Source organism: Orbicella faveolata, unplaced genomic scaffold, assembly GCF_042242905.1.
Source record: "Orbicella faveolata isolate gen_17 unplaced genomic scaffold, um_ofav_v1 contig_12, whole genome shotgun sequence".
Lineage (NCBI taxonomy): Eukaryota > Metazoa > Cnidaria > Anthozoa > Scleractinia > Merulinidae > Orbicella > Orbicella faveolata.
Window position 1 is genome coordinate 26,511,933 of NW_028301539.1, and position 23,950 is coordinate 26,535,882.

General features: G+C 39.1%; 2 protein-coding genes and 1 non-coding gene across 3 annotated transcripts; 1 reads left to right on the plus strand and 2 right to left on the minus strand.

The window, feature by feature from the left end:
* The first annotated feature begins 472 nt into the window (after window positions 1-472).
* Window positions 473-559, plus strand: Trnay-gua (transfer RNA tyrosine (anticodon GUA)). The gene is given in 2 exon segments: window positions 473-509; window positions 524-559. It is a non-coding gene; the product is annotated as a tRNA-Tyr (tRNA).
* A 2,090-nt stretch (window positions 560-2,649) lies between these two features.
* On the minus strand, window positions 2,650-3,784 carry LOC110063839 (melatonin receptor type 1A-like). The gene has a single exon (XM_020770839.2). The coding sequence runs from the start codon at window positions 3,782-3,784 to the stop codon at window positions 2,693-2,695; it is 1,092 nt and encodes a 363-aa protein (XP_020626498.2). The 3' UTR covers window positions 2,650-2,692.
* Window positions 3,785-8,167: 4,383 nt separating this feature from the next.
* On the minus strand, window positions 8,168-18,908 carry LOC110064015 (zinc metalloproteinase nas-4-like). Its single transcript, XM_020771021.2, has 6 exons — window positions 17,874-18,908; window positions 17,444-17,617; window positions 16,402-16,522; window positions 12,294-12,487; window positions 11,555-11,785; window positions 8,168-10,990 (listed from the first exon to the last, which is right to left on the minus strand). The coding sequence occupies exons 1-6, from the start codon at window positions 18,037-18,039 to the stop codon at window positions 10,695-10,697; spliced, it is 1,182 nt and encodes a 393-aa protein (XP_020626680.1). The 5' UTR covers window positions 18,040-18,908; the 3' UTR covers window positions 8,168-10,694.
* Between the last annotated feature and the right edge of the window lie 5,042 nt (window positions 18,909-23,950).

Sequence of the window (23,950 nt, forward strand, 5' to 3'; positions counted from 1 at the left end):
ACTGATTATCAGTATTGAACAAGCAAACATTTACTTAACCACGTTTCTCACTTCTAAAAAGGCTCAAAATCATGAGATAAGTATATATTTTTCAACAAACTCGATCGTAGCCTTGTGTCACGCACCTCCATAACCCTGAAATTCAAAACGCTCTGGTTTCCAAACGAAGCACGCTATGGACCTGTAAAATTGTTAACAGATATAAATATACCGCCTCATATGCCTGATGAGGATAAAAACTTTGGTAGCCCTTCAAGTTTGGATTTTAGAAAGTGATGACGTCACGTGAAAACGATCTATTACCGCTCGCTTCTGCCGATATTTTAAACAGAAGATTGTTTACTTATAACTTCAGCTTTGATCTTTACATGAACGTATTTAACAACAAAGAGTTATTGTGGTGCGTTAAATACAAAAAGGTGTCATGAAAATATATTTAAATATATAAATTTTCCCTCGTGGAGGTATGGATCCTTCGATAGCTCAGTTGGTAGAGCGGAGGACTGTAGAGGAACTGTCTGTCATCCTTAGGTCGCTGGTTCGAATCCGGCTCGAAGGAAATCTTTTTTTCTTCTTTTCTTCCTTTTTTTTTCCGATTAATCTTATTTTCTCTTTTTTACCAGAATTTTATTCCTGCCTTCTTGTTAAAATATACAGGAATTATTTCAGTAAGAAGAAAAGTTATTCCAGCATTTTTATTCCGCTTGCGACAGGACTCGAGAAAGCGGCGGAAATCGAGCCGAAGTGCGACTTGATCTTTTAGTCTTTTAGTCAGATTTTTAATCTACGCAGAAGCTTAAGTCGAAAGTAGAACGAAACAGAGTGGAGATGGGATGTCATATGAATACCACTGAGTGAATGAAATAGCTTGAAATATCAAGGAGTGTCAGAAGTGTATTAAACATTTACTCGACTCGCCGCCATATTGAATAAATTAAAATCTTTGCATGACATACATTGAAAGCGATTCGGCTGGAGAATTTCATTTAACTTGTAGTAGCGACAGGGATATATACATTTCGTGGCTAAGAGTACATTCTGTGCCTTGCTTTATTTGTCTGAGGGCAGCAAAGGTCCAAAACGCCAATTTTAAATTTCACAGAAACTTGAACAGTAACACAGGAGGGCCTAGGCATGGCAGAGTATAATTAACGTGCCAAGCCAATTAATAAATATGACTAGGAACTTGCTGTTAACCTGCTTTTAATATTGCAAAACAGCAAAAGCTGAGAGGCGTAAAGCAGAGAAATACCACTCACTCACCCACACACCCCCACCCCCTCTGAAAAAAATTAATTACTAACATTAAAAATTACGCAAAACTCTTTCGCTTGGAGAAAAAAAAATTCACCACAAAGGCAATTTCGAATTCTTGACATCTTGCCACAAAATCAAGCCGTAAACCACTTCCATTTTTTGTCATCCTTAACTTCTTCCCTAAACTACACCTTTTTTCTACTTGTATATTTGGTCGCATTTGGCTATCATGCTGATATGGCACAATTAGGAAAGAGAACTTTTGACACTGACCTATTGAAGAGGGGACGGGACGGGACGGTTTAGAATGAGCATTGCATTGAGGTAAGCACCTCGATCTTCGACATCTTTTGACAGTGATCAGAATACAATAAGACCTCAACCCTGAGGAGTATTCCAATTTGACAGGAGCGGGGATTTCTAGGGTTCATTGTGAAGTTTAAATCAAAATTTTCGCTTCACTTTTCAATGTATGGGTTTTAGTAAACGTGGCGAAATACCACCATACTATAAAATATGTGGTTAATTAATATTGAGACATGAAATCTTTAAAAAAAGAACAGCTTGAAAATATTCATGTGCGTGTATGTGTTCCAATGAGATTTGCGAATTAGGAAACACAGAGACAAGTGACATGAGGAAAAGTTCATATAGCTACGATAACGTTTATTTTCGCGTATTTTCCTTTTTTTTCCTCCTTGGCTGCAAATAAATGTTATGGTTAAGCTTAACATGGTCTTGTCCTACAAGCGTGGCCGTCTTCAGCTTTATCATAAGGCCAAATGCTCTTTTTTGCATTCAATGCATCATTTCTAACATTACTTATAATATGCAGTGTATATAAATCCTCTACCATTATTTAGAACATTATATAAATCTCTACCATTAATTATATTAGAACATAGGTTCATCTCCACCATTCAGTATGAAGAGATATATACATCTCTACCATTAATTAGAACAGAAATCATAAGCATCTCTACCATAATTTAGAACAAATATATACATCTCTACCTTTAAATAGAATAACAAAGTATACATCTCTACCATTATTTAGAACCCACATACATCTTCACATAGATCTCCCGGTGATCGCTCCATGAGAATTCAACAATTCAACTTAAAACTGATATCTGTATGTACACTAAAGCGTGTCACCCAGTTATTCAAAACTTCACTGAGACAAAGCCCATGTCTCAATTTGAAAATTTGAAGCATCTAATCCATTTGAAATATTTTTAAACCATTCTCGAGAAACCTTATCAGTGCTGAAATCAAAAGTTGCAAGCACATTACATTGGCTAGGTGCTACCTAAATAAGAAAATTCAGAAATTAAATGCAAAGGCATTACTGAGCCCTGCTCAAAATTAAAATTATACGAACGGCAGTTTCAATTAATTTCATTATACACCTCAGAAGACGTAGCAAAGAAGTTTACATTTTCAGTGGGTTCTTTTTTTGCGGAATGTCTTTTTGTTGTGGTCTTGGATGTACGCGCGGTTGTCTTCCGTTAGCGCCAGCCACGCTGGGTTGGTTTGCTTGGCTGGCTCTCCCACCACACACTCTGTGATACGCAGTAACCAGAATCTCCTTGTAGCGCTCTCGGTAATTGCTGTTGCTCAACCCATAGATAACTGGATTGACGCAACTGGCGACAAACGTGAGCAGTGCGGTCGCGTGGTGTACCTCGGAATCCAACTCTACTTTTCCCGCCAATGCAAACACCCAGAGGATTTGGTTTGGCGCGTAACAAATGATTAGAGTGCAACAGACAACTCCCACTATCCGCGTCATTCTCGAGCGCAGTTTAACTTTGCTTGCCGCTGACGCAGCCGCGGACATCTTCACTGTATAAATCATGTGGATGTACAGGCCTATCATAGTGGCGCAAGGGAAAACCATTTTCACCACAGATTGAAAGACCCCTATCACGACACGCAGAACGGATCCTCCAGCGATAAACTGGAACTCGCAGATTTTGTTGGGTGAGGCTCTGTACACTGTTTCAATCATTCCTGAACCTGCCGATAAAAACGCACATACCCAAGAAGAGAAGATGTAGCAGGTAATCTTTTTTCTGCTGAAGACGTCGTTGTACTTATGAGGCTTAACTACAGCAAACCATCGCTCCGCCGTCAGCGCTAAGCATATGTAGACGGAGAATACCACCAACTGGAAGAGAATCGCCCGGCTCCATATGAGTCGGCAGAAAAGCTCGCCCAGGACAGGACCAGTTGGATAAGGAAAAGAGTCAACTAGAACAAAAGCCGGGTTTGTAATCAAGCTCATGGCTGTCAGAACATCAGCGATAGCCAGGGAAAAGATTAACGTGTTGTAGGATTTCTTTAAAAGCTTCTTATCAAAGATGAAGACAAGAATAACAAGCGTGTTTCCAAGTAATGCCACAAGGGAAACTATGGAGTAGATGACTTGACTGGCAGTGGTACTTCCAGAAACTGTTTGGCTGACGGCAGAGCTTGGAGACCTTGCTTCCTCTGAAGAATTGTTCGGCCAGGAAGAATTCATCGTTACTTCGCTTTGTTTTAGATAAAACACAAAACTTTTGCCGCTCTTAATTTATCCATGAGTTGATGCTCTGATTCTCGTCTCCCTTTTCTGAAACGACAAAGAACTGAACTGAACTTTAAGATGAGAGCAAGAATTTGGTCGTACTTTCCCCACTACATAAGCGGTCAAAGATTTTTGTACAAAATGTGCCACCTACGTTAAACGGCCCTAGTCAGCCACATCTTTGTTTCTGTTTACATACGAGAATTGGCTATTACATTTTATTCGGTACTGGTCGAAACGAAGGAAATCACTGTAAAACTTCTTAAGATAATAAACATACTTACAGTAAAGCAATCAGATTTCGCTTCACTATGCAATATCAATAATTTCGATGATATCGAAAATGGCAGATCCTGACTAGAGCCATAATCGCATTTCAAAACATATATATTATCAATTTGACCTAAGGAAAAGATAATACCGTAAAAGTATTAACTATGTCAACAAATTGTTTACTACTGAGCGGTCGGTTTTACAGACAAACCTATTAACAAGTGAAAACTTGTCAAGTACGTCTGAAATTTGATACAGTAGTACTAAAAACGTTCTCAGACATTTACTTTTACACGCTGAAAATGTTCAAAGATAACCAATCTTGTTATCAGCATTATTATTTTAAGATCGCTGTTATCTGGTTAGATGTCCCTTTTTCTTCTAAATGAAAATTATTTCAGTACATCATTCTTAAACTGTTCTCAATAATTCTTCAAACTAAGATTTAAATGAATCAATTTCCACACATACCTACTTGATGAAAGTAGTCCAGAAACTCTAGTTTGGGATGTAATGCTTCCATCATAATACACGATTGCAAAGTTTTTATCGTCTATTAATCTCAGTGGGAAACCCTTTACTTATGAAAAGGATTGTCAAACTGCCTAAGATTTGACGAGTAATTACCGTAAACTGTCGTTTATAAGCACCCCCTCTTATAAGCCCCTCCAGGTACAGGCCCATATAACTGTAAAGCAAAAAATACATCCGGTTATAAGCCCCCCGGATATAATGCCCCGTCTAACTTTCCTTGTTTTGGATTCGTTTTATTACCATGTTTTAAAGCTTAGAAAAACCAGTAAATGAAAAACCTTTGATCAACACCGCCATAGCTCGTCTCGAAACGGCTTTGTAATCCGGACTATGAGCCTACTCGGATATAAGCCCCTCTGTTTATAAGCCCATCTAAAAGCCCTTACGAAGTTGTAGAAGCCCAGGGCTTGTAAGCGGCAATTTACTTTAGTCGGCAAATTAAACAAATAGTTTATTTTCGAGATTAATCTGCTAGAGTGAAAACGGCGAGCTTTATAGTCAATAACTGAACCATTTCATATGTATTATTTAAGCAATAGACCACAAGCTTTTATGGTTTATAGGCTGATAAACCACGCGGGATGTTGGAAGAACACGAGAAGAATTCGTAGATCACTCGCCTGCGGCTCGTGATTTACGAATTCTTCGAGTGTTCTTCCTACTCCCAAATGGTTTATCATGCCTTTAAACCGTAAAAACTTGTGGTCTATTGCTTTTATATTTTAATTCAGAAGACACGCGAAATTTCCACGAGTTTACTGGCACAATAAACCATAGCTGATTGACCAATCAGAGAGCGCGCATCCATTTAAATAATCATGTAATGGATTATGATAGATGTTCGCCTGAGAAGCTTTCCCCAATATTATTAATTTTCAAACATTAGACACGCATTTTCAGTTTTATTTAAGTATGGATCGAGTAAACCTGCACGAAAGCTACAAACGGTGCTCATTTTTACTGATATTCAACTTCAGTTTCTCGTTTAATATCATAGTTTATCAGACTTTATACCATGCCATAGAAAATACAGCCAATCAGAATACAGGAAAGCCGTTGTATATTCACGGTATTACACCCAACCTTCCCATCGTGCACTGCAGTGATTGTGTTGGTCACTGTATTTTCTATGGCACGGTATAAAATAGTTATCCAACACCCTCTCGTGGTATACAATGGGATATCACACTTGTCACTATTGTTTTGCTGGTATACACACTCGCCTCAGGGTTCGTGGGATATTCCATAGTACATCACTTGAAAGCGTTGTATAACTCGTATATATAATTGATTTCAATTTATTTTAGTTTGTCGTACAGCTGCAACATTTACGTACCTTAAACCTCATTGCTTTCAAATTGACTTGTTGAGAATATTACTTTAAATTAATGGCCTTCTATTGGTGTTTATAACACTACATGCAGTTCATTTTTGGTATTTAATTTACCTAAACACGAATGAAAACGGTTTATCTACTTTTCACTGCGCCGGATCTCTGAGCGATTTTTAAATTTGGTTTATCGTATAGCATGAATTTTAATCCAGTTATTATCCAGGACGTAACATGTCGATCAAAGTCGATCATCGAAAACGTAGTCGATAAGTCGATAGTACTCGATATTTGTCGATAATTGTCAATCGACAAGTTAAGTTTGTCGATAAAAGTCGATAATCACAAGGTTTTCAACTGATTATCGATTTTATCGACAAAAATGCAGACAAATGTTTCAATCAGTTACAAAATTCAAGTAACCAAACCAATAATAGCTCCAATGACTTTTTTTATGCCGAGTGTAAACAGCTCTAAAGTAAATCTGTATGACAATAAACTTGAACAAAAACCTGAACAACCAAGTGGTCTGTTATTCATTACAGAATAGAATGTTTAAATTACCTCGAGAAATGATCGATTAACAGTTTCAGCTGAACTAAATCGTGATCTATAACATAACTCGAACCAACCTAGTTCCCAGAGTCTCTCTAGGCGGGGGAGATGAGAGATCAGGGAACTCGAAGTCGTGTTTCTTCGGGGGGACAGAACGGGCCAAAGTTTAGACTAGACGCGGGAAAAAATCGAGGCCAGCAAAGTAATTAAGAAGTAACGTAAATTAAATTGACATTTTATTTCATCAGTGTTTTTGTTCAGTTCAACATTTGACAAATACAAGCTACTACGACTCTCCTCCCTCTCCGCTACGTGTGCTGTATTCGCTGGGTTTGTATGCACCTTGCTTCTCCTTGCACCTGTGACTGTTGTATCAGTACGCAACCTACGTATGCCTACGCCATACATCGTTTTTTGTATTTCCGATACTTGTCGATTGAAATCGATCAAAATCGATCAAAGTCAATCATAGTCGAACAAAGCCGATAATCACAATAAATTGTGTGATCGACTTTTATCGATTTCCGATATTTGTCGATTAATTAGTATCGACAACGATCGACAGTGATCGATTTTTATCGACTATCGAAATAATCGACATGTTACGTCCTGATTATCGTATCGTCAAAACAGGACTATCTGAAGTGACATGAGTCGGCAAAGTATAAACGGTTTCTTATAGTGACTCGATTATAATTTTAAATTTTGTTCTGTTTTTGACTTGAACCAAACGTTATCATTCACCGACTTTTATTTTTCCGATAACTTGTCTTGACCAGTTTCTCGTGAGAGTTAAATAAACAAACAAGCAAGAAAGCTCGAAACATGCACTATTTAATTTCCGATTAAATCATTGCGTGCAAGCAAATTACTCTTCAGGTTTTACAACTGAGAAGCTTTGCTGTCTTATTCTCCAACGGATTAGCTGCATTTCGCTGCTTTCCAATTGGTTTCACTCTGATAATTTTATTTCCCTTTCACTGATTGATTTTTAGCCTGGATTTCTTTGTAATTCGAATTCCGTGCGACAAACACACGCGCCGCACGACAAATGTAACTTCGAAGGTAGTTTATTTTTGAGGCTAGTGCTTTGGTTTTTAGCATGAACTCGCTGGGCGAGGTTTTCCGATGGGTTATCGCTACAACCTTCGATCAGGGGTTATAAGAACAACTGGTAACGGGTTCTTTTTGCTGTAATATCATGGGTGACAAATTACTCCTTAATTTTGGCGCAAAATTTCAGCGTTGCCAGGGTAACGTTTGGCGCGAAATTTCTCGATACAGTAAGCAAGCCAAAAGCTCACGATTCTAAGTGTAATTTGTCACCCATGACATTAAAAAGTAATCAAATAGTATACTCGTGTAATTACAAAATAATTTCCCTTGCCTTGTTAAAATTTTGACAAAACGCCCGTAAAATTATTTCCTAATTTCACTGATCATCATTTGATTACCCATACTAATCGTCATAAAACATTTCAGTGCTCTATACATTTGCTATATTTACCCCCAGTCATTGGCAGCCCAACCTAAGGTTCGTTTCGATCCTCTGTTATATGCGCCCACTGATTTTGAGGCTGTATAAGGAAAGCGTCCTGTGCAATCTCTGGGAGTGATTTTATTTAACGAGACAATGAATACCATCGTTCCTAAATGAGTGGAAATTTTAATACTCAGACAGGTTATCTTACAGCTCTTAAGTTAATTTGTGAAGTTTCTTGAATCCTTGAACTTCCAAACAATACAACGCATGGTTTAAGTACAATTTTATGGGTTAGAACGTTCTGAAGCTCAAGAACTGTTGTGTGAAGGTATTGCATCTTTTTAGAAAACCGAGTTGCTAAAGCAAAAGGAAAAAAATTCAAGTAAAAGTTGAGGGACCAAATGAATATTAACTTTAAAATGGATCACTTTATAAAACCAAAACCCTTACAGTGGTGCCATTTCTTTAAAACTAAGGCCACCTGTCAAATTCTGCGTAGATTGAAAGAAAGCAAACTTTGGGAGATAAAAATAAATCTTGCGACAAATTAGTGCCAGTTTTTTGCATTGTTTCAACACTCAAACACCACTGAACAGTTCGGAGAGATTTTCCATGGGTGACCTTATTTAAAGTAATCGCACTCTTACAAGACTTGAGATACTTTTTTTTGATGAGCTGGTGAGAAATCTTTGAACTAACACAAACAACATGGGTTGCTTTTCCTAAAAGATAAATAATACCATATCGTATTGACCGGTTTAAAGAGAACAAAGCGAAACATACTTCATGATTGCTTTTTCTTAGCTGTTATTATAGAAGTAAATTATCCCTTAAAATTCATATACACTTTCAAACATTTACAATAATTATAAGGAAAAGAATTTAATATTGTACATTTTACTCTATAAACCACGAGTGAGTTAAATTAATTAAAACATATATTATAAACAACATTCTCTTTCCATGCTTGTATCCATACAATAAACTAAACTATTTTTGTTTCTAAATTTCTAATCTCGCTCGATAGTGGATCACGTGTTCACTTAACGAATTTGGCGTTTACACCAACACAACCAGTGTTTTCAGTCTTTGTGATAAGGGTTTTGTTGATCTATGACACTCGCTGTTGATTTTACGCGAACTATTAACATTGTAACAAAACAACTTATTGATATTGCAACATCAAACGCGAGTCTGTTATAATTCTTTGGGCATAATTTCACGGCTGAGACGATTTCCCTCTAATATGGGAACGTTTTCCAGTCCTTCCACACTGTCTTTGTCCACAGTATGGCCAGCGCCTGGCCAGTATTTTCAATTTTTGTCATTTTGGAGGCTAGACCGTTTTGGACAAGATCAGTTTTCGGTCACGACTGCAATCGGTTAAACTACATGGGACAAATAGATGCGTTTTAAATTTGTCCGGATAAGTGTGGATGGGGCGTCAAACGTTTGCGACACTTGTTCATGACAATTTTCCATAATGGAAATGAATAAAGATACTTTGTGCAATAAACAGGGATATTAAATGGTATTTGACTCATTATATTCCGACGAAACTAGATAGGAGCTATTCGAGTATCATCAGTCAGCGGCAGTACGCAAATTGAGATTGTATGTTATGTAATAAAGAAGACATTCAACAAAGTCGCCCTTAGACAGGTGAGAGTTTGAAGACAGATAGTCATACCTTCTCTAATAAATCCAAATATAGTAATTGCCAGTTAAAGCTAGCCAAAGAATGTGTCGAAAAAACAATTCTCGCAGCGTACGTGATGGCTTTTAAAATATTCCTCAGCCGGAAAATTCCTAAACAAAACCCTTTATTATATACCGCCCACAATTCATAAATTGGTCCAAGAAAACAACAAACCTCTAAACAATAGCTTACGCTGGGTGGAGCAAGCTAGGAGGTCAGTGAAAACCACAAGATGAAACAACGTGAATCATTAAATATTAAGTAAGAATAGAGCTATTGCCACGTATTTCGTTGGATGATTTAAAACTTGCAGTTTTATGCCTAATTTACCGGCTGAATCGATCGCTAATACCCAGTCTACGTTACTTTCAGTTTTGGCGTCTCGCTTGCCTAAATGAGGAAAGTGGCGACTCATTAGGGAAAACTCAGGAAATTAATGTTATAAGAACTCAAAAGTTTTTGTAACGCGTCCTTACTAAAGAAGTTGTTAAAATTCCCGGAAACAAACTGCAGTGATTTCTTCCTCCCATTGCTAAAAGACCAAGTTCAGCGAGAACACATGCAGGGCATTTGCTAAGCCAAACCGCAGCTTAATCCATAAACGTGCGTTCATGGTGTTCACTTCCACACACTGTGCTTTCCTCCATAAATTGATGTTAAATATAACTTTGTCTCTTTAAGTTTATAAATTGTTTTCTTTGACGTCAATGGAGTTCTCCCTATTTTCTGTACATACCGATAAGACTTTATAGCAGATTTTGCATTCGAAGACTGAGTGAGCGCCTTTTCCGAAGGGTGCTTTCATACCAACGGTGTGGCTTCCTTTTCCTTGTCGTATAACGTATTCCCGTTCATTTTTACGTTGTTCAGAATGAAGAATCCACATGAGATAACGAGGAACCATGGTTAACAAGGACCCATGCTGTGTGAGCAAGGTGCTTTTAAAACGCTCGCGCACAATTTACCATCTCAGCCGTCGACGGCGTATGTTTCAGGTGTCTTCTTCACCAATTTTTAATGTTTGATTGCATACCACAATGTCACAGTACTGCCATACAGGCCTCTTTAGAGTCGTGTAACACCAAGGACGCGCGCGTTTACCACGCGGATTACGGCAATAATTATGTTTGCCCAGTCCCTCTCTCGTAGGATTTCTCAATTTCTTTGTCTCCTCTGGATCATGCGGCCATCGTTCATTCCATGGTTGGCACATCACGCCTTTCTCAGTGTAGTTTAATTGCCCTCGATACTCCCGTCCATCTCCTGTTGTACTGTTGATGCAGATTTCTGGGACGAAGAAAAAGTCAGCTTTAGGATATGTTTAAACCAAGAGTCAGTTTGGAGAAAAATAATGGCCTCTTAGTCTTGTAGCAAATACATTGAAGTTAAATTTAGACACTGGTTCTTATCAAAATGATAAATATAATTTCTTATTATACTTAAAACAACTCAATTTTTCATTTGCCTAGTCTGTCCCCGTTAAGCGAAGATGTTCCTGCTTTTCATAAAATAAAATTTAAGGTAAAGTCTGTATGGGAGCCAAGTGGTCTATCAGGCCGGAGCTTATTCCGGTTTCTGCAGCATGGGAGGCGACTAAGAATATTTGTACTCCTCCCTTTGATAAGATGCTAGTCCACTGCAGGGTTACCCCCCAGCATTAAATTTTCCAGTAACTATTTGTACACCTGGGTGGAGAGAGGTACTGTGAGAGTAAAGTGTCTTGCCCAGGAATGCAACGCAATGTCCCCGGCCGGGGCTCGAACCCGGACCGCTCGATCTGGAGTCGAGCGCACTAACCATGAGGTTACCGCGACTCATAAGATAATCTCAAACTTATTCCAGTCAACTTACTTGATTCCTCTGAAGGAATTTTATTACAGTTGTACATGGCATGGACCTGTGCAACATCAATCCAAGATAGACTCTTGCGCTGACCAATCTGGGCTCCGATCTTTTTCCCTTTCTTGCGAATTTTAATGGTTGCTTTGCCGTTTGAACTGAAAAACTTCGTCCCGTAATGCATAATAGAGAAATAGTCATATTCATAGCCCATGGAATCCATCACTTTTCTCGGCATCTTATCTGTAAAGAGTTGCATCATTTCGTGATGAACTTAAGGTATCTATAAACATTACGCCAAGAAATAGTATAATTGGTAGTTCTCGTTTTCGTTATCATCTAAGCAATGTTGCTGCAAATGTTGCTTAACTTTTAAAGTGGTACATACGCTTAGCTACAACTATAGCTAGTTCTCAGGCATGCCACTTAAACTGAAAGAAAAAAGTATTTCAAATAAACGTAAAAGGCTTAAAAATCCCAAATAGGCCTAACAGTAGGCAGACCAGTTGGCTATTTACAACCAGGACTGAGAAGTTGAACCAGGGTTACCCGAGAAACAACTCCAGCTTAGTGGTCATAGCAGAACTTGAACCCACGAGTTGTCGACCTCCGGATATCAAGCCCCGCGCCCTAACCACTCGGCCACCATGCTGCCTCCATGTTGTGAGAGAAATCAAATCCTGCTCACTCTTAGGAATACCCTTACTTTTACTGCTCTTGCTGTTAAGATAACAAGTGTGTAGATACTTACTGAACTGGTCAACTGCGTTAGTTTGGATATTTTCCTTGAGTATCCGAATATAGTGATCGCGATCCTGTCTGCTCTGCTCGTGCCAAAAACCAACAGCATGACCAATCTCGTGGATTATGGTTCCCATGAACTCACATCCAGGACCTATTGAAACCTTCTGCTCACTTCCTGCTCGACCGACATACGACCAACATCTGCGAATAATGGAGTCGTTGCTTTTAATCCAATGGCTTCAACAACTGATAAACTACTAACATAAACTTCTAATAAGGGCAAACATAACTGATGATTGTAGTTATCTAACAACTGCTCTGAGAAGACCTGAGCAGAATGTAATGTAAAGCAAACCCCCTAACGACGAGAAAAGGCAACGAGAACGCCATCAAACAAAACATTTAATGAGCAGTACGATGGCTGTGCACGTGCTTTATAAGTCCTTGTGTATTTCATAGCCGTCCTCTGCAAAACAACGACGTTAAATAACCAAGTTCTGGGTATTTTGCAGAGCGTGAGCGACGACGACTAGTTTTTCGTATTTTGTTTTGGTTTGATCGCTGGCGTTACACATTTAGTTTGAAATGTAAATCCATTTTTTACTAGGCGTCGTCCAGGGCGTCTTCGTCCTCATTGCTTGAGCTCCCTATCGCTTATCGGCCAAACATTAACTCGACCTTGTCTAAAAGACATTTTTACGCTTTGATACGCTTACTTAACATTTAGAAAGTTTGATACTTTGCTAACTCCCTGAGAAAACAAGCAGTGTTAAGAGTTAATCCGCCTGAGCAGCAGTTACATCTGATAGTCCGGGATTACTTACTCTTGTTTGAGGAGCAGCAGAAAAGTAAGTAAGTAAGAAAAACTTAATTTAGCCAGGGTGGCCCATTCAGCACGATAAAAAAAGATATTAATCGGTCTGAAAAGAGATTATCAGAGTTGATCTTATACAGAGAACTTCAAACCTTTTAAAATAAAGCCATCTATGAAGAAGGTCAGTTTTCTATTTATAGTCCTTGTTTTCTTTATAGAAAATTGAGGCAAGGCAATGTTTTAGCAAGGTCTAAATCTGCGGAGTGCTATTCCTTGGATCAGTTACTATCGTCTCTGCGTCTGATGTAAAAGAAAGGCTTTAAAATTCCGCGCGACATGTGTGGCGTTTTCAGGGCCTTAACCAATATGAGGCAAACCGAGGCACTTGCCTCAATCATTTTTTTCGTTTTTGTGGTTTCTTTTTTGAAGGGGGAAAGTAAAAAAAACTACTAAATACCTACAGGAAGAGAATTTAACCATGAACATTCCCTCTGTCATAATATTTTTTGGTTACAGCCCTGTTTTTCACTGTCCTCCTAAGCTATCGACGTCATCAATGTGAAAGTGCATTAGCACACATATAGCCGTCACGGAAAACAAGCAATTAAATTACACAAACCAAATCTTTTACAGGCGAAAAACACTATGAGTGAGAAACAGGATTGAAATTTCCAGAGTTCAGTCAGCGTGGATTATGAATAAAACGTATCTTTTGTATCGTAACGTATCATTTTTACCCGCGTAACGTACCGTTTGCGTACGTTCACCACCAGCTTATCAAGTTCATTCAGTTGTGCTCATCCAGTCAATTATAATTTCAAATTATTATCAAAAAAAAAAATGGACGTCTGCCTGTTCTTCTGTCTTTATGTCAAAACATGTCTACAGACACCACGAGGCGACATCTTCGTGTATTCGCAGCTGCTTCCACTTGTAAGAAAATAGACAAACAAACTAATTTCTTCATTTCAAGTCGATGTGTAATGCTTGGCACCGAAAAAAAAAATTGTAATTTTATGCGGAAAATAACTGAGAAGACCTGCTATGCATATATCATGAAATTAATTAGATGTATAGGTTTAGGTCTCATTGGGAAAAATGTTTTCCAAACTGCCTTACTTTGATATTGGAGGCTTCAACGGCTTCATGCAGTTAAAAGTAGCTGAACTTTGGAACTCAGCACTGAATAGGTCCGTCAGCAAATGACAAGTAGAACAGTATCTACCCGTAAAGCACAACGTGACGTATTACCCAAGTTATTTTTTCACCGCTTCAAGTTATATAATACTTTCATCATGTTAAACATCGTGATTACTTTGCCAGCCGTGTGATCACGGGGACTATTAACAACTAGTGTAGATCGTAAGTAAGATTCTAAGGAGGTTGCCATGTTTTATGCATTAATTTGCACTCTGTCGAGTGAAGTTTTGTAATAGCTAAATAAAGATACTTATTCATCAGTCAAGAAAAGGAAACTCATGCCTAAGAATGTAGATCTTTCTGTTTGATATCATCTGAATAGGTGTAACTTTATCAGCCGTGTAATGCCAAGTTGTTTTACATAACCTTCTGTCAAAACAGATAAAAAGGCACGCGGTTGAGACAATAGTAATATTTTCGTCCCCTTTGGAGTCCAGCCAATCGAATAACTTCCTCGGAGCTGGAAATCATATGAAAAATTTCCACATATGCTTCAAGGCTTTGATTAACTTGATGAAAGTAATTAGATATGGTTTCAAAGTGGTCAACTAAAACACTTCGTTTTGCTGCTCGAAATGGTAAAAACAATTCATGAATTATTGAAACACTTAACGATGCTTTCACGAAAAAAGTTCTAGAACCCTCACTACCACTTTGAAACGATAAAAATCAGCTAGCGTTCATTACCTTACATTGTATCTAAAAAAAGCCAAGAGAGGATCATTCGATGTTCGTGACATTAGACGCGTAACAGCTCATGTTTTTGGCAAGAGAAACTGTTGACAAAACATAAGTGGTCATCAGTCTTGCTGGCGACTCCACGTGAACAACGATTTCTCCACGTGTCCACCAGACAAGAGTACACCACAAGCTCTGTTTGAGGTCAATGATTGGTTCAGTGGACATTTCAAGGAAGTGGGGCACAAAGTTGTTTACAAAGTAGCATTTGACGAACGACGTTTTTTTTTTTTTGTAGTAATGCCTATTTGCCATAATCGGTGTTTTACTCAAAAATGAAGGCTAGATTGGTGCAAAAATACCGAAGAGGTCACGGGAACTGGCTACCTCTTTCACTTGTGTATACGAATTTGTTGAACATTTCAAGACTAATGAAGCTACTTTGTAAATTGCTTTCATTCCTTGCTTGATTTCAATTAGTCGTCGTTTTGAAGTCCGTTATCGGCATTGGTGGCTAAGTTGCAGTTTAGCGGTGTCTTAAAGTTCGTTAACACTTCTTATTATCCGTTTTGCTAAGGGAGAAAACCTAATTGGGGGTTCATACTCGCAAAAGACAACGAAAATATCATTCACAAGTCGCTCTTGAGCGGTCGCTAAATGTCACAAGGTAATTTTAAGTCCTGATAAAACTTTTCATTATTATTGACATTTGTAAACAATAGAAAAACTGTCAAATGTTTGTTTGTAGTTAATTCCACACCCCAGCAGCAAATCACGGCCGTTCGCCATTCAAAGTTGGTTTTATCGTCTGGGCAATTAATCAAACCATTTCTTTATCTTGCTGTCTCTTCTAATGTTCGGCCATTGTAAGTTGCTATTCATGTTTTCTCTTTTTATGTTTGCTTTCAAAGCAAGAAGGAAAACTAAAACAACACTACAATCAATACTTTTCCGGTGTGTGCAGCGCTTTGCCAGTTACGACGCTTATTGCTGACCACACTTGAATGAGTTAATTAACGATATAAATGTCATCGAGTTTCCGGACTCTATCGTTTTCTTCTTGTCACCGAGAAGATGTGTTAATGAGTTGGCAAATTAGAGTGTAAACCATTGAAATATTTTAGCTTTTTGTGTGGTCCGCTCCTCGATAATGTCGTTTGCGAGTAGACCGTGAACAACGTTTACCAAAGTCCAACCATATTTAAAACGAAATCAAGGATAAAAGAGCACGCTAAGAGCTTGCTGAAAGGAGTAATTACCCTTGGCATAGCAAACTTCCTCACCCTTGCAGCTTTTACAATACCCTTTTTGATGGTAACATTTAGTGGATAGCTTCCCATTGTGCAAGTATTTAGAGTAACCGGAAAGCAAGGAATACTTCATGAATATTTCAGTCAAAATAAGGGACACTAATAATCCTTACCCAGGTTCGTAAACAAAGCGAATATAATCTACATCGCTGTCTCTCTTGTGCCGGAAATGCAGACACGTCTTTTTCTTCCAGTGTCTCAGGGCTTTTCTGATTTCTTTCTTCGTTTTCATGGCTACAAGAAAGCGGCAACAAAGACAAGGTGAAACACGGTATATTGAGTAGTTTTATATCGTAATTAAATTAAAATTGACGGCAATGGGGTCATTGTTGATAGAGAAGAATACAGCATCAATTACTGTTCCACGTAGCTCCGCCTTCATGCATACACACACTCAATGAAATTGGAAACTGTGTGCTCTGCCGTGGGTTCCCACTCATCCTATCGACCCTGTTATCGCTATCGCTTAAAATATTCAATGTCAGCACAAACTTCATTGGAAATTAAGCAGCACAATGACAGGCTATTGTCTCAACTCTAACCTTCTCTACTTCGACATCCTAATGACTACATTACGTCGTGTGATTAATTGCTCAAGTCACATATATCCACTACACATATTTACAGAGAAATGCATTCTGAGTTCTTTTGATAGCAAAAATTTCAACCGTTTGCACTTTTTCGTGACGTTAGCGCTTGTAAAAAGTTTTTAGAGCGCTCAAACTGGATAGGACCGAGAGTCTTGAAGCTAAAAGAGCTTCGGCCCGACTTGACGGTCGAAAGAGGGTCGCAATTTACGATGGAACATTCCCATAAGTCTTTTGTACATAAATTGTCGCGTGGGTTGAGGTAGTCCAGTCAACTCATGGAGAGTAGTAAAAATACAGCCATAATACTGCAACCCTATTCGCTCTGAGACTTGAGGTTTATTTGCGGTGGATTAAAATACTTCATTTGCACTAAAAATCCTAATAACATGGCAAAATTGCTTTCTTACGCTAGTGACACTTGGCTCGGATTGTTGTTTACTATCAAGCGAGAGAGCGTTACTTTTCTACAGTCAACTCTTCGGTTCTCGCGAGCTTTAGCGCAATGCAGGAGAAAAGAATTTGGTCGGAAAAAGTTCTGTGAACTCGGACATAGTTTTCAGCTTACCTAAGTCTCTGTCTACGACGTAAGGAATCTCTCCGTTTGGCCATCGCGAGCTCTGTAATTTTTTAACGGCTCGCTTTCTTCGGAGATGTCCTCCACGGATCAGAAGGCGTGTTCTCATGTCTAAAACGATGTCTCCCTCGTAAAGAGTCCAACCGTCAAAAGACGCCGCCTCACCTGCAAAGATGTCCATTTGTTAGATGTTACAAGGTTAATTATGCCCAGGGGAAAAAACCAGCTAAAAAGGATAGATCCCGCTCTTTTTCAAAAGCCGTCAACTTGGCCAAAACGTATTCCGCGGCGCTTGACACGGTCTGCGTGCGATTTACTTTTGCGGTTAATATGCAAGAGGACAAGCGGCAAATCAAAGGATTTTATGCAAGTACGGAGACATAAGCACAGTGATTCAAAGGACGACAGAAGTCGTGCACACCTTTACGGTCAATCAATTCTTGATTCACTTCCCAGGGCTCGAGAGGTTCCGAGTTAGCGGCAAGTACAGGAGTTCTCTTTTTGTCGTCGACTGGGAAAACAGGTATGGCGGAAAGGTAGACAACGTGAACGAGCATAAAACCAAGAGAGATTCGGTGAACAAACATGGCTCCTGTGCCTTACGGTAGCATATGGTACGATTTCAAATCAATGAGAAAGGTTTGCGCCGTATTCAAGATTCAGTTTGCGTAGTGGCGTCACAGGCATTCCATTTAAATAGCCTCTATATATGAATCGGATGATGTGGGCGGTATTACTAGTTAAACAGAAACACCAATGTCAGTCATTTCAAGCTGTGACTTACAAACAACCTAATTTGACAGTCAATTACAATTTACACTCGGCTCGGCTGGTGTTGGCCGACATGGAATTATGGCTTAGTTTTGTCGCACTGCTTTTCGCTGCTTTCGTGTAGGTTGGCGATAAGAAAATCGGCAAAACGTCCCGGAAACGTTGAACTGGAGTCTTGGGCTTCAAAAAGATCTCTGGCATGCGATGGAAGTGATTTAACTCATTTCCTTGTGGGATTACGAGAAGCCGATAACGTCCTGTGGCGCTGAACAGTAGAAGGCCATTATCACTGCATAATACCAGCCGCGTGAAGTTCTTGTTTTGCCAGCACGGTTTGTACTCCTGTGAGAGCAAAGCGGTTAGGATGTGCTCATTTTGGTTTTGCCTTCGTCAGCCACGCTGGGGCTTAAGGACAACCGCAAAACGGACGTACGACTGTACGGGCACGGAACAATCTGGGAAATATCAAAAGATTTAAATCGGCGGCCTCAAGAGCTAGCGGCAGTGATTCTTTTAAGGCTTGAAATCGGTCAATTGGGTAACATTTACCGTGACCACCAGAGTGTGGAGAGTTAAAGTAGTGCAGCAGTGAGGACACAATAGCAGTAATTTTAAGATGACCTCGGTGTTTATATACTGCAGTGACAGTTGGACGACTAATAAAACACGCAAACCAATGGGCATTGTCAACAGCAATTACAGTTTATCTTCGCTTGTATCGCAGCATCGTGCACACTATTCGAGCAGTTTGCGTCACTTTGGTGACTTAAAACCCCGAGGGAACAGTGCAACGACAACAGTAAAGGGAAAACGAAGATAACGTGAGAGCTCACACGTGGTTTTAATTCCACATTTTCACGCTGTTAACTCCAGTACAGCCCCCCGCGTTAACAAACTTTGAGTCCCCTTCAAACGCGTATCGGGCGACTCCAACAGGAGAGGAATTTTGCCTAATCTCACGAAACGATCCAAGGGCGTAATTTTGCTTTTAAGCGCGTTTGCCGTTGCGTATTCCGACGAAAGTTTTCCACAGCAGTTTAATTTACATTTACGTGCTGGAGGAATGTAGCTAACGCTTTTGTTTGACTAGGTCTTCTTTACACGGGTAGCGCGCTGTTCAGGTGCGAAATAAAACGTTTGTTAAGCTAGTCACGTAGACTCGTGTTCCTCACGTACCTTAACGAGGTAGAAGGTTCGAGAATTTGTGTAAAACTAAACTACAGAGAGTCAGGCACATTACAACGGAACATTATCTGAAATTAGTGATCAGTGCTTTTGTTGTGTGGTCTTCACGTTCTTGCTGATTGACTTAAGTATGTGATAAATTACTAAAGTGTTGAGCTGTTAATGGATATGTAATCATCTTTCTTATAAGCGCGAGCTTAAATGTTCTTCAACTTGCCTATTTTTCAACAATCATCGTAATTTTTCTTCTGTTTAAATCTTAATTTTCAAACTAATATTCGATTCGCTCATGTAGAAAACACATTCTGAATTTCCTAAGAAACTAATGTAAACGCGTGCATTGCATTGCATAAATACTTAACGTGTTATGACTTCACTTTACGAAATCAGTTCAGCGGGTAAAATAACTGGCAAGATTAAGACTTAAGATAATGAGCTGAATGAGTCACGGAAATCCGAAATCCTTCAAGCCTAAGAAGCTTTACATTTTTTCTATCCTTTCACGCCGAGCGTAATTTTAAAAGATTTTTGAAATGGCACTGTTTCCCGTTGTCTTTTAAAATGTCTTCAAAACATCATCCTACTTAGATGTGTCTTTCTCATTAACATTGCATTGCGTAATTCGTATTTATTTTTCAGTGCTTACTGTGCTTAAGGTAGCAATAAAACTGATACGGTCTTGCCTTTAAGTGAAGTTAACATCGCTAGTGTGTTAGCTTTGGGGGATGTGAAACTAGCAGATGGCCTCCACTTTTGTAGATAACAAGACCCTGATCTGGAGGCGATAAAACCCTTGTGAAAACATATGGCCAGTTAGTCTAGGGGCCTTTGTATGTTTTACTACCTTAACTTGTAATTGTCATGTCAAGAAAGTATATTTTGGGTGGATTAGCCCTGTAGTCGCTTGGCAGGGATTCCTTTTGTAAATATCAATTATTGAGCTATAAATGTCATCCAATGAGATGCGTGCCTCCCAATTCGCTAGAAATCCTGTTTGAATAAGTTCTGTCTTTCTAATGTGCCTAAGGTCCGACTTATTTGGTAGAACTGATAAAGTCGAAGCTATGGCTAACTGGAGCTTCAGTGGAAAGATGTTACAGGAAAATGTTTTTCCACGTGGTAATAGCTTGCTTTCGTATCTTATCGAAATAAACAAATTTAATTTCCTGCTGAGTATTGTATGTTAGTTTACCTCATGAAAGAATAGCTGAGAATTAAGTTCACAGTTCATGACCAAAGGTAAACTTTTTCACTCCTCGTAAAGACAAGGAGTTATTTTCCGTGCAGGGGAACAATAGAAATATATTAAAAACGGGCGTTGATCAATCTCTTTTTGTTTCCTGGGCTGTCAGGTTTGTGATGCAACAGGTCTTACGGGATGCGGGATTTTAAGCTTGTTAGTGATGTTGACAAAGGTCTGCCTTTCTGATCGAACTGGGGCACACTGACCCGCACAGCCACAGTTCAAGGTTTCCGGCCGCAGCGGGAAACAACCAGAAGCAGCAGTGTCACATTTTTGAATTCCATTTTTTAAAAAAAGAAAACCCTTTAGCAACTTCTGCTTCTACTTCTACTTCTGCTCTAAATGCAACTTTACAATGCACCCACTTTTATGCTAACTCTAGCTATGCCCGGGACTCAAGCCAAGGGTAAATCGGGCGTAATTAGTGCAGGGGCTTTGTCACCAATCTACATGATACATGGCCAGTTCTATGTTGCGTCTTCTGATTTTTCGAATACTCGATCACAGTTTTTCGAAGCTCCCTATTCTTCGCACCATAAGACGTTTCCCTCTACTCAGTCCAACGCTAAGTTTATCCCCTATTTCTCGACTCTCAGAAACACACCTTATTTAAGAACGAAAGGGCTCAAAACGCATTACCCCTGGGGGAAACACATACTTGATATAGCTTACGTAACTTAAAAGGGAGTAACCCCTTCTCCCACGAATGAGCGCTTTCTACTGTTTAAAAATAAAGACAAATAAATTTACAATATCTAGAGAGGAAGCCACATCAGCCTTATCTTTTTTTCATGGTCGAATTAGAATTTGGAGATATTGGTTTTTGCGGAGGACGGAAAACCGTAGAACCCGGAGAAAAACCCTCGGAGCAAGGCGAGAACCAACAACAAACTCAGCCCACACTTTGGCACCGGGCCGGAATCGAACCCGGACTACATTGGTGTATGGGAGGCGAGCGCTCTCAATTTTGCACCATGCCTGTTTCCAATCCTATTTGAGTGACAAACCTCTATCAATCGATTTTTATACACACCGAGCACAGGAAACCCTGGAAGAAGGCAATACGAGACGCATGCTAACATCCTATTGACTTCTTAACAAAAATAAATATCGAGTTGTCAGAATGCGTGCTACTCAGTTCACTAATGCACAGCAGAGACCGACGGGCTTTCTGTTTGTTGTCAAACATTTTAGATACGATCACTAGCTCTTCAGTTTTATCAGGGTCAGAAATGTTCATAAATAATATCTTAAGTGCAGCCATCAGATTATGCTGATAATCTGTTTAAATTCCTAAGATTTTTAGTTGTAAGTGCGCTTGAACCTGCATCGTTTCGGGTTAAGAGTGGCACGCCGTAGATGGGAGAAAGTTTAAATGCAATTGTGTGGGCCAAATGGACTCAACTTTAATTAAAGCAAATCGTTTGATTAAAAGCTGTAAGATGCTAATTCAACACAAATATACTGGTGACATCCTACAAATTTTGTTGGGTTTTTGTTGCCTGTGTCATGTAGCAGAGATATCTAAGAAGGTATCAACTAAACAAACTTTCGTAAGTACCTATAAAGAGCAAACGTTCCGACCAAAGACCTTGCAACATTTACGCCTGGTTTTACATCGTGCAATTGTGTTGTACTGTAACGGAATACACATGCGCAGTCTTCCACCATGGGCTCCCTGTGCATCTCACTGTCTACAGAAGCGCGAATCTACAATGACGCTATATCTGCAGCACACCTAAGTAGCCTTGAGATCGCCGTAATACTATATCAGCTAAGCTTTCTGCTGATGTATTTAGCAACCAAGATCACAATCTACTTTACCTTTTACCCGGCTCCGCCGAGTACGTGTGCTAAGAATTTTCAGTGTGTGGCTTCCTCCCTAAATATTATAATTAATTTTATTTTAATTTCATTGCCTATATGTATTAAAAACGAAGAGAATGCGGAACTATACACAGATAGCTATTGTAAATAAGACGATGGTTGATTTGATTTCTGTGTGCTGGATATGTTTTTCTTTATCCATATATGTTTAGCCTTTGTAAATAAGACGTCGGTACGTTGTTTCAGTTTAGTTTGATATATTTTCCTTATGTATGATTATCTTTTGTAAAGCTTTCACATAATTCATTCTTGCACAGCAAGAGTTGGAACTCGGTAAAGCATCTTTCGTTTTCGTTTTTTGTTAGTACTTTTTGGCCTTTTTTCAGTGTTTTAGAAGCACACAAAGAAATGTTGAAGCGGTAGTCAGTTACAATGGATCTAATTAAATTAGAAAAACTCAGAAACCATCTTGGTGTGTGTGCATGAATCGAACTGGGCGACCAGGCGCTAGACGCAAGAAATGTATAAGCCAGGCTCTAGTCGGTGAAAGTACTGCAATGAAGAAAAAACGTGACTGGAATTATGGAATGTTTTGGATTTTACTTTGAGTGTTGCCGAGGGATTAACTAGTGCCTAACAACTTATTGTGGATATTTTCACGGCACCGTGTTAGAACGGAATGTCGAAATATCAAATGAAAACCCACGATCTAACTGGACACGTCTTTTGCCAGTAGTACTTAACTCTAGTTTATTCTTCTTTGTAACGAAATAATCTTTTTCACAACAAGGAGAGAACAACGAATACAAAGAGGTTAGAGATTCGATAGAGGCAGAGAGAGAGAATTCGAAGGGTTCAATCCGGTTATGGTTTTAGGACTTCATCCGCCTGCCCGGAGTTGGTTTGTTTTAAAATCGTCTTAAAATACTACTTGTAAGAACGCTTCTTGATGTTGTGGAACGCAAATATCCCTTACCAGAATAGTCGCGCTTATTTTTATCACACGAAACTTATCCTTGAATAAATAGAGTCCCAAACTCAGCAATGTCAGTTTAAACAAGGGATTACTAGTGATATTTTAATATACCACGAAACTAGACAGCCCTGTCAGTTTAATCCATGAATGCATCATTGTTGTGGTTGGCTTATTATTCGAGTAATTTTAGTTTTACCCCGATGGCGTCCAAGACCATTGTTTTCTGGGCTATCCACATGTCGGAGCTCCGCGTTTTCAACAGCTACAGAGTTTGGAAAAACGAACAACCCAGTCTTATAAAATCTGGGATATTTTCTCGGCGCGGGCTGCCTAAGTGGGTAATAATACTTTCATGCGAGAGGTCACATGCTTGATATGCAACACAGCCTATGGAGAAAGAAAGCAGTATCATATCGGTTGCTTATGGTACAAATTCAATTCCATTCATATATGCGCATGCGTAGAAGCTTACATTTTGTTTTTTGAATGAACAATT

Bases quoted from the DNA above. Each gene is read 5' to 3' on its own strand.
- LOC110064015 (XM_020771021.2), bottom strand. From the start codon at position 18,039: ATGTTTGTTCACCGAATCTCTCTTGGTTTTATGCTCGTTCACGTTGTC. The intron at 17,618-17,873 runs GTGTGCACGACT...ACATCTTTGCAG, and splicing joins AGAATTGATTGACCGTAAAG to GTGAGGCGGCGTCTTTTGAC. The intron at 12,488-16,401 runs GTAAGGATTATT...CATTATTCGCAG, and splicing joins CGCTTTGTTTACGAACCTGG to ATGTTGGTCGTATGTCGGTC.
- LOC110063839 (XM_020770839.2), bottom strand. From the start codon at position 3,784: ATGAATTCTTCCTGGCCGAACAATTCTTCAGAGGAAGCAAGGTCTCCA.